Consider the following 11,702-nt stretch of genomic DNA (forward strand, 5'->3'; position numbering starts at 1 on the left):
ACACACACACATACATACACTACAGTATACCCAGGTGATTTTACCTTTAAAAACATAACTTTGCCTTTAAACATTAAATCAGATCTAGAAAAGGAAAGTCAACCTACAGTGCCATATCTATGACCTCTTAGTGCTGTCACAGAAGGGGATACAACAGTCGCATAAACCAGGCTGCCTGCCGATTTAATAGTCTCTCCTTTACAATCCTCCAGAGACTCTGGCTGCAACAATGTAAAACTGAGGAGAGGCTGAGTCTTTATAAAATAATATAAAAAAGACCTGACAAATTACGGGCTTGTTCACTGTTTACACACTCTGCTCTCAGCACATTCGGCTGTAAATGTCATGGTGAAGGTTTGAGTAATTTTTTGCTGTTGCTGCAGTGGATTTCTGGGCTTCTGTCTGCTCTTCACAGGGGGGGAAATGATCTATGCCCACAAGATGAACAGCAACTAGATACATAGAGAAAAAGACAGAAGGAATGGTATGATACCATGTGATTTTAGGTCTTTGTGTTCTATAAATCTCATCCAAACTACAATTTGTATACCGCCCAAACAGATCCACGACCAACGCAATCACTGCACACTGCCCACTGCCCTATCTCACCTGGATAAGAGGAATAGCTATTTAAGAAAGCTGTTCACCAAATACAGCTCTGCTTTCAACACCATAGTGCCCTCCAAGCCCATCCCTAAGCTCAGGGCCCTGGGTCTGAACCCCTCCTTGTGCAACTGGGTCCTGGACTTCCTGATGGGCCAGGTGGTGAGGGTAGGCAACAGCACCTCCGCCACACTGCTCCTCAACCAGGGGTGTGTTCTTAGCCCCCTCCTGTATCCCCTGTTCACCCACGACTGCGTGGTTACGCACGACTCCAACTCAATCACCAAGTTCCCTGATGACACGACAGTAGTAGGCCTGATTACCAACAACGACGAGACAGCCTGAAATGGTCCCACCACACAGACACTGTGGTGAAGAAGGCGCAACAGCGCCTCTACAAACTCATGTGGCTGAAGAAATTCGGCATGGCCCCTAAGACCCTCACAAACTTTTACAGATGCACCATTGAGAGCATTTTGTCGGGCTGCATCCCCGCCTGGTAAGGCAATTGCACCGCCCTCAACCAAATGGCTCTCCAGACAGTTGTGCGGTCAACCCAACGCATCACAGAGGGCACGCCGCCTGCCCTCCAGCACATTTACAGCACACAGTGTCAAAGGAAGGCCAAGAACATCATCAAGGACCTCAGCCACCCGAGTCACGGTCTGTTCACTCTGCTATCATCTAGCAGACAGAGACGGTACAGGTGCATCAAAGCCAGGACCGAAAGATTGAAAAACAGTTTCTATCTCTAGGCTATCATACTGTTGAACAGTCATCGCACCATCTCCTGTAGTAAGAGACAAAAATACTCCCTCACACAAGCTCACACACACACAGACTTCTGTACTCACACACACACACAACGCTGCTGTCCCATGTTGAGTGCATTCAGAAAGTATTCACACCCCTTAACTTTTTCCACATTTTGTTGTGCTACAGCCAGAATTGAAAATGGATTAAATTCAGATTTTGTGTTTTTAGAAAGTTTAACAAATTAATTAAAAATGAAAAACTGAAATGTCTTGAGTCAATAAGTATTCAACCCTGTTGTTATGGCAGGCCTAAATAAGTAAAAGAGAGTACAAATGTGCTTAACAAGTCACATAATAAGTTGCATGGACTCAATCTGTGTGCAATAATAGTGTTTAACATGATTTTTGAATGACTACCTCATCTATGTACCCCACACATACAATTATCTGTAAGGTCCTTCAGACTAGCATTGAATTTCAAACACAGATTCAACCACAAAGACCAGGGAAGATTTCCAATGCCTCGCAAAGATTGGCACCTATTGGTAAACATGGTTGGGGAGTAACGGATAAAACCGGTAACTGTAATCCGTTATGTTACCAGCAAAAATATTGTAATCAGATTACAGATACTTTTGAAAAACTAGATGATTACTTTGAGGATTACTTTTATATTCAGAAAGGATGTGTAACGCCCTGGCCATAGAGAGTTTTTTTTTGTTCTCTATTTTGGTTAGGCCAGGGTGTTACATGGGTGGGCATTCTATGTTTATTTTTCTATGTTGGTTTGTTTCTTTGGTTTGGCAGTGTGTGGCTCTCAATCAGGAACAGCTGTAGTTCGTTGTTGCTGATTGAGAGTCATACATAGGCAGCCTGTTTTTCCTTTGGGGTTTGTGGGTGATTGTTTTCTGTCTAGGTTTGTGTTAATCCTGACAGGACTGTTTGGCTGTCGTTTCTTTTCGTGTTTTGTCTGTAGTGTTCATTTGTTTATTAAAATCCTTTATGATGAACACATCCTCCGCTGCACCTTGGTCTCATTGCGACGACGGCCGTTACAGGATGTTTGCGGAAAAAACATTATTGACACTTCTCTGTTTTCTCAATAACATTCAAATCAGCATTGAAAAAAGGCGCAAGTTTAAGTTTGTTCCACCAGAGCGAGTCTGACCACAAATCAGAGACCACTATGATGACAAACACAATGTGTTTGATGGATTGTGGGAAAAGAGCAGGAATAGGCTTTTGTAGGCTACAGTCCAAGTTATGTCTTCCAATGATGCGACTGCTATCGGAATTCAAAGATTATCCAACTTGAATAAACGCTTGGAGGTAAGGATGACAGCAGTGGTGTAGTCTACGGCGATATGGATATCACTTATTCTTGATATCAACATAGCGCATTGATGTGAATCACACTGCTGCTCTCTCATTTAGCTATTTGCGCCTTACGGATTGTGGTTGTTGTGGATGGCTGTTCACAAATCTAAATGTGTATTGAACCCAATAATGGTTGAATTCAAGAGGTTTAAGCTGCCAATCAATCATTGTTTTTGAAACCAGTGAAAAATGCGTTCTTGCAACAGCTGCATAGTGTGGATCCCAGTCTATGGAATAAAAGTGGGGCTATTATTGCTCAATCTAATTCGTGCTGATAAAAAAAAAATCCATAGGCCTAATGGACATATGCTCAAACTCGCACACTTTCGATAAACTTAAAGGGGCAATCTGTAGATGCTACATCCATTTTTGGACATCTAAATTATATATACAGTTGAAGTCAGAAGTTTACATACACTTAGGTTGGAGTCATTAAAACTCGTTTTTCAACAACTCCACAAATTTCTTGTTAACAAACTGTAGTTTTGGCAAGTCGGTTAGGACATCTACTTTGTGCATGACACAAGTAATTTTTCGAACAATTGTTTACAGACAGATTATTTCACTTATAATTCACTGTATCACAATTCCAGTAGGTCAGAAGTTTACATACACTAAGTTGACGGTGCCTTTAAACAGCTTGGAAAATTCCAGAAAATGATGTCATGGCTTTAGAAGCTTCTGATAGGCTAAATGACATAATTTGAGTCAATTGGAGGTGTACCTGTGGATGTATTTCAAGGCCTACCTTCAAACTCAGTGCCTCTTTGCTTGACGTCATGGAAAAATCAAAAGAAATCAGCCAAGACCTCAGAAAAAATTGTAGACCTCCACAAGTCTGATTCAAACGCCTGAAGGTACCGCGTTCATCTGTACAAACAATAGTACGCAAGTATAAACACCATGGGACCACTCAGCCGTCATACCGCTCAGGAAGGAGACGCATTCTTTCTCCTAGAGATGAACGTATACTTTGGTGCGAATCAATCCCAGAACAACAGCAAAGGACCTTGTGAAGATGCTGGAGGACACTGGTACAAAAGTATCTATAACCACAGTAAAATGAGTCCTATATCGACATAACCTGAAAGGCCGGTCAGCAAGGAAGAAGCCACTGCTCCAAAACCGCCATAAAAAAGCCAGACTACGGTTTGCAACTGCACATGGGGACAAAGATCCTACTTTTTGGAGAAATGTCCTCTGGTCTGATGAAACAAAAATAGAACTGTTTGGCCATAATGACCATCATTATGTTTGGAGGAAAAAGGGGGAGGCTTGCAAGCCAAAGAACACCATCCCAACCGTGAAGCACGGGGGTGGCAGCATCATGTTGTGGGGGTGCTTTTCGGCAAGAGGGACTGGTGCACTTCACAAAATAGATGGCATCATGAGAGAGGAAAATTATGTGGATATATTGAAGCAACATCTCAAGACATCAGTCAGGAAGTTAAAGCTTGGTCACAAATGGGTCTTCCAAATGGACAATGACCCCAAGCAAAATGGCATAAGGGCAACAAAGTTGTGGCGATCAAAAAGCCCTGACCTCAATCCAATAGAAAATTTGTGGGTAGAACTGAAAAAGTATGTGCGAGCAAGGAGGCCTACAAACCTGATTCAGTTACACCAGCTCTGTCAGGAGGAATGGGCCAAAATTCACCAAACCTATTGTGGGAAGCTTGTGGAAGGCTACCCAAAACGTTTGACCCAAGTTAAACAATTTAAAGGCAATGCTCCCAAATACTAATTGAGTGTATGTAAACTTCTGACCCACTGGGAATGTGACGAAAGAAATAAAAGCTGAAATTAATCATTCTCTCTACTATTATTCTGACATTTCACATTCTTAAAATAAAGTGGTGATCCTAACTGACCGAAGACAGGGCATTTTTACTAGGATTAAATGTCAGGAATTGTGAAAAACTGAGTTTAAATGTATTTGGCTGTGTATGTAAAGTTCTGACTTCAACTGTATACATATCCATTGATTCTTGAAGAATATAACTTAGAAATGCCTCATGAGCTTAGTTCAACTGTCACACTCCATGAGAACCCAATATATAAGCTTGTTTTTCTCCAATGTTTGTAAACATTGTAAATGTAATCAACCACTGTATAGCCTCATAACATGGTTAAAACAATCATTTTGATATCATGGATGGTCAGTCCTTGCATCCATAGCTCTGAATATTATTAATCTGAGTGGTTACATTTCTCCAGGCCCACCCCTCAGCTTTTTATCAAAACAGAGGTGGGGCGACCGTGTTGTTATTGTTTCATTTGTGTATTTGCCCTTTAAACAGGAAAATCCAATGCCACCTGGTAAGCAACTCCAGTGTATATTTGGCCATGTGTTTTAGGTTATTGTCCTGCTGAAAGTTGAGTTTGTCTTCCATATATGGATAATCTATACTTCCATATTATCAAGATATCAAAGTGTCACTAACTAAAAGGTAAACAATAGGCCTATAGTAAATGCAGCATATGGAATTCATTTTTCACATGTAAATAGCACTTTTAGGTAGTGCTCAAAGCATGCCGTTCCATGAGCGCAACATTTATTTTTCAACTTGAATAAATGAGCCCAATCAGTCCTCCATGACAACAAAATCATAAACAACAGAGTAGGGCTGGCTAATAAGTCTTTCGATTTTGGGGTCATGCTCAGGTTAAACAATATGGATAATCTATACTTCTATATTTCCAAGTCCTATTCTTGAAGATCAAGGGGTATAACATTTATTGGAATGACTGGAATTCTGATAGAATTTGGTTTTTAATGTAAAGATATAATTAAATTGTATTATTATATGTAGTAGAAAGCAATTGGTTAGAAGAAGCCTACATAACCAACCCATAAAGTAAGATGTAACATCCATATATGGCCAGCTATGTAAACTTTAACATTGATTTATCCTGCAATAGATGTTCAATTGGTAACATATATTTTTTTCTTCTTCACATGTCTCTTAAGGGGAAAGTAATCTAAAAGTAACTGAATGTAATCAGATTACGTTACTGAGTTTGGGTTATCAAAAAGTTACGTTACTGATTACAATTTTGGACAGGTAACCAGTAACTGTACAGATTACATTTAAAAAGTAACCTACCCAACCATGTTGGTAAATGGGTAAAAATAAAAAAGCAGACATTGAAAATCCCTTTGAGCATGGTGAAGTTAATAATTACCTTTTGGATGGTGTATCAATACACCCAGTCACTACAAAGATATGTCCTTCCTAACTCAGTTGCCGGAAACCGCTCAGGGATTTCACCATGAGGCTAATGGTGACTTTAAAACAGTTACAGAGTTTAATGGCTGTGGTATTGTAGTTACTCCACAATAACTAACCTAATTGACAGAGTGAAAAGAAGGAAGCCTATACAGAATAAAAAATTTAATAAGGCACAAAAGTAAAAATGCAAAAGATTTCGCAAAGAAATTAACTTTATGTCCTTAATACAAAGCGTTATGTTGGGGCAAATACAACACATCACTGAGTACTATTCTTCATATTTTCAAGCATGGTGGGGGCTGCATCATGTTATGAGTATGCTTGTCATCTGCAATGACTAGGGAGTTTTTGGGGGATAAAAAGAAACAGAATAGAGCTAAGCACAGGCAAAATCCTAGAGGAAAACCTGGTTCAACCTGGGAGACAAACTCAACTTTCAGCAGGACAATAACCTAAAACACATGGCCAAATATACACTGGAGTTGCTTACCAGGTGACATTGGATTTTCCTGAGTGGCCTAGTTACATTATTGACTTAAATCGGCTTTAAAATCTATGGCAAGACTTGAAAATGGCTGTCTAGCAATGATCAACGACCAACTTGACAGAACTTGAATAATGTGGAAATATTGTACAATCCAGGTGTGCAAAGCTCTTAGAGACTTACCCCGAAAGACTCACAGCTGTAATCGCTGTCAAAGGTGATTCTAACATGTATTGAGTCAGAGGTGTGAATACTTATGTAAATTAGATATTTCTGTATTTAATTTTCAACACTTTGGAAAAAAATTCTAAATACCGATTTTCACTTTGTCATTATGGGGTATTGTGTGTAGATGGGTGAGAAAATAATTACTTTGGATTTCAGGCTGTAACACAACGAAATGTGAAATAAGTCAAGGGGTATGAAATCTTTCTGAAGGCCCTGTATATTAGAGACATTAAACACTGGACACTCCCCGTTTCTTTTATACCGTTTTTTACACTGTGCATTGATATACTGTATTCTCACATAGCTCATTCGAATCTATCTTTTTTTACACTGTTTATACACACTGCGTATTTATATACAGGATTCTTGACATAGCTCACTGTAATATATCTACGGCATTCTTAGTATATCTTTTTGGTGTACCTGCAAAGATTGCATTTGGATTACTAACACAGTGTTGGATTCATCCTGACATTCTTGATTTCTTGTTTCTAGTTTTTTGATTATTTATTATTTGTGTACATGTCTGACATTTTACTGCACTGTCAGGAGCTTGTAACACAAGCATTTCGCTGCACCCGCGATAACATCTGCTAAACTGGGTTCTCGACCAATAACATTTTATTTCTTGCACTAAAATACATTTGCCACATGCTGATGCTGATAACACATCTACATTTATAGAGTGAAGCACAGCTCTTAGCTTGGACTTGATGACTATAACGTGACCAAGCATCCGGATAAAATGTAACAACAACAGAATACCGAGAATTTAGTATGACTTCCCCCAGCAACACAAGGCATGCAGCGCTTGAGTAACAACAACACCTCAATGGACACTGTGTGCTTGCGTGCATGTGTGAGTTTGCGTGTGCGAACCAGTAAACTCTTCAAAAGGGATTCCCCCATGGTGCTTTTATCTTGAGGGGCCAAGTACATTGAATTCAGCCCACCCAACTGAAACCCTGTCAAAGGAAGCTAATACTGGATAGAGGCCAAAACATTAGCAGAACTAAATCCACTCAAGAGATAGGAGTAGAAACCTACAAAAACAACAATGCAAATCTATGTTGAAACGTTACCTTCAACAGCATTTTTTACCTCTAAATTAAGACGGAGAGAGTATCAGGCAAAGAGAGCCATTATAGTCAGAATACCCTATGTTCCTGCCAGGAACGGTGGGAAGAGAAGAGAAGCAAGGGGGGGGGGGGGGGGGGGCGGGTATGAAAAGGTCCAAGTCACTTTGTTCTTCTTCATTTTGGAAACGAACTCTGGTTGAACCCAGAACGACGCCAGGCAGTTTGAAAAAAACCAGGCATAACTCTCTCTCTACTCTAAGCATACTCCTCTGAGAAGGAAGGGGGCCGGGGCCAAACCTCACTGGCTTCTCACAAACTGGACTTCATTTTTTCTCCCTCCTTTTTTCTAAAATGAAAACCACACAGGGTTTGCTGCTAATAACCAGTCTTTTTTTTGAAGCACTGTACCAGAGTCTGACTCACACTAATGAAATGTTCGTAAATTAACCTTTAGAGGCAAATTAGGAAGACGATAACACGGCCTCCGTCACTGAATCCATTTGTTTTCTTATTTCTTTGGCTGGCTACAGACAGTCATGATAGTCGCTGGAAACATTTTTCCACTTTAAAGTCAGAGTGAGTGATAACATCCTCTAACAATTTCAAAAGAGTATCCCGTTAAAAGGCATGTTCTGAGATATGTCTTCAGAGATATGTATTAGATTGCGGTTCGACTTCCATTTTCTACATATCTCTTTAGTAGGCTAGAACTTGGACTTTTTCCAAGAATATTCACATACTTTCTTTTATAAACAGAGACAAGTGCTTCTTCTTTTTAATATTGTGTTAAGTGCCTATATTTCACAGATTCTTATACATGACTTTGACCCTCGCTTCAAACCCAAACAGAGAAAATCCCTCTGGCCAGCATCAGCATGTAGAAACACTCACAGCGTGTCACAAACAAACAGCATCACACTTGGCAAGGAAAAATATGATGACACAGAAGGAAGTGAATTAGTACAGCCCTAATACATGTCTCAGTGACACCACCTTGGTCGTACAGTAAAGACCTTTCTTCTCTGCTGTCTGTTCTGAATGTGTGTGTCTGCTTTTGGCTCACTGACTGACACACATAAGGTTGTTTGGTTGTGTGGTAATACACGTAGATAGAGTAGGATGCCACAAGCACCACGTTACATTGTAGAACCATATTGTTAAGAATATGGGTTAGCCTCCTGAACACATACAGTATGTTTAGAAATATAATATAAATATTACAATGTTCAAAATATGATTGTTATAAATAATAATGTGGGCTATAAGTCGTTTTGGCCATAATAACGTCATAAAAATGCCACATAAGAAAAAAGGTTTGATACAAGTCATTCTTTCAATGTGGTAGAATTTCACCTTACCTGTTTTCTCTTTTATATCACACAAGACGTTGAAGAGAGCCGGTTTCATCCTGTGACAGTTCAGTGCATGTTTCCTATAAAAAAAGGGGAAACACACACAACTTTACAACCAAATTCAATAAGATGAGGAAATAGTAATAGTTGCAAAAGTGTTCTGCATGGAATAGTATCATATCTAAAATGAGGAGACTTGTTTGATCACTGTCAATTTGATAAGGAAGAATAAAGCTCATCCTTGCTATTGATATTAACAATGCATATTATTCTGAATTTAGTCTTGAACAACCCTTCAATCACAGTGGTCTAAACTAAATACCTAATATATAGCATAGTCGTATTCTTTAACAGAGAAAACACTTTGGTGTAAAATGTACTTTTATAGTGTCTCCATTGTCTCAACAAACCACACTTGGAACACTTGTCGTCCCACTACACTTGATCTATAACCGCTAAGACTAATTAACATGAATAGCACGGGTCGTTTCAGTTTTACATCACGGTGGGATGTCAATAATGAATATGATCCAATCTATCCTATATAATCTATTCTTGCACAGGAACACGAATAGATGTGATCGTTGGCTCAATTTCGAGGCGCAGCACCCGTGCTGTGATAACCTTTACTGCCGTTGGCTAAAAAGAAACAAAGTATCCAAAAGGAATGCATCCCCAACATGTAACACAGCGGGGAATTACTGTGTCATCTCATATGGAACAAGATACAAGGCGACTGGACATTGGGTAGAGGATGCACCCCGCTCAGTTGTAGTTGCAGTAGTTTAATATCGTCATACATTTTATTTATTTTTACATTTTTGATGACACTGTTAATTTAAAAGTTAACTTTCACAAAATAAAAACTGGTTGGCTGAATGTAGATTAACGTTATGCACTTTATCCCCTACGAGCAGTTGTTGAGTTCGGGTGGGCGTAATTGTTTTCGTTGGATAGCATGAATGCACATCACGTTATTACAATGTAGGCCTACAGTAGTTATTTCTTAATTCATAAATATGCTATTTTGGTATTACTTTGAAAATAATATAATTTTCTATGCCACCGTACCTGGCCTGCGCTTCGTCCAGGCTTTGGTCTGTGATTGTCATTATTTGCTGTAATATGTCTCCAATGTCCTGCTTTCTTCCATCTCCGTCCGTCCCTCCTGTGCCATCCTGCATATTTTGCGCCAAGCCGGGGTGTCGGGCCATTCCCACGGCGTGGGAGTGCATCAACCGAGGCTGCTCGTCCATCCTTGACCGCGCTCTTCGCCTCGCCCCCAACTGACCAACACTTTTTTTCACGGCAACAGAAGAAATATCCTTAGAAATTCCTTTGGATCCCTCTCTCTCTCTCCTCCTCTCTCGCCCTCTCTCTCTCTATTTTCTCTCTCCCTGGTAAGCTTTCCTGGATCGGAAAAGGAAAGATAATGACAAACGCTCGCTCTCTCCGCTCTCTCTCTCCCAGCTGGTTTGGTTGAAATCTGATATGAATAGCTGCTTTAGGCTCTGGCCACTCCTGCACAGCTACTGTAGAAAAAAGTAGATTCAACTTTAAAGGGTTTCAAATCGTGTCAAAACTGACGTGCACAGAGCACGTTTAAATGCCTTTCCCAATTTCCTTAAAAGCTTGATGGACGGAACACGTAACAGTCACTCTCTCAGAGGGTTAGTGAAAGTAACACCAATTGTTATTGTTTCGCTTATGTCTGTAGCAACTGACACACAACCAGAGTATGGAATAAAAGCCTCCGCCCCCCGAACCACGATTGGAGAAGAAGGGGGCATAAGTCCCACCTCCGTCTCCTCAAGAAAAGTCAATCATCTTTTTCGGGAAGCGGCAATAAACATAAAATGTGAGCGTTAACACTGGGTCTGGACCTTCTTTAACAGCTCAGTGGTCTGGACGTGGTGGCAATACAATGATGGATAGAGACTGAATATGTAATAAATAATTGGGCTTGGCACCAAAGCTCTGTACGTGATGTCACAAGGAACAGGCTGAAATAAATGAATTGTCTTCTTTCAGTACAGATTCACCTGGCTATTTCTTATTAAAACAAGGCAACTGTAAATATGTCTTCCTCCACAAATTATACAGCGCACCCCATGGGCCAATCAGTGCAATTTTGTAAACAACAGATCTCTATGGCACCACATATCATTCACCCAAGTTTTGTCAAATTCGGGCAAGTGGAGTCTGAGGTATCATGTGGGTTAGCTAGACTCATATCCCTGAGCATGTGTACCAAATTTCATCACTCTGAGTCAAACAGATCGAGAGATATGAACATGTTCCCATTATAGCGCCACTGTTAGGTCGATATGAATGTTCTTGTATATGTTAAGTCTTGACAGTATTTGAAACATGTGTACCAAATGTTGTTACAATACAAATATCTTTGACTGCTTGATATGCATTTATGTGCCAGACCACACCCACTTGAATGTTTATTGGTCCATCACGGCCTAGCTGTTTTAGGTATTAGTCTGTAAAACATTGCGTTGAGAGACCTTTGTCTTTAACGTTGATCAGTTGTCTACAGGTATTCGCTACAAATCTATTTAAGTCTATATAGATATAGACTG

General features: G+C 40.0%; 1 protein-coding gene across 3 annotated transcripts in view; it reads right to left on the minus strand.

The window, feature by feature from the left end:
• LOC115169676 (pre-B-cell leukemia transcription factor 1) overlaps positions 1–10,869 on the minus strand; it is a 71,289-nt gene extending 60,420 nt beyond the window's left edge. For 2 of the 3 annotated variants that reach the window (XM_029725556.1, XM_029725555.1), the window contains exons 1-2: positions 10,183–10,869; positions 9,118–9,191 (exon numbers count right to left, since the gene is read on the minus strand). In XM_029725556.1, the coding sequence (XP_029581416.1) occupies positions 9,118–9,191; positions 10,183–10,367 (259 nt within the window). In that variant the 5' untranslated portion in view covers positions 10,368–10,869. The remainder of the gene's footprint in view (positions 1–9,117; positions 9,192–10,182) is intronic. The other variant, XM_029725557.1, reaches the window with a different exon arrangement.
• Positions 10,870–11,702: the final 833 nt, after the last annotated feature.

The sequence above is a fragment of the Salmo trutta genome, chromosome 31, assembly GCF_901001165.1.
Source record: "Salmo trutta chromosome 31, fSalTru1.1, whole genome shotgun sequence".
NCBI classification, from domain to species: Eukaryota; Metazoa; Chordata; class Actinopteri; order Salmoniformes; family Salmonidae; genus Salmo; species Salmo trutta.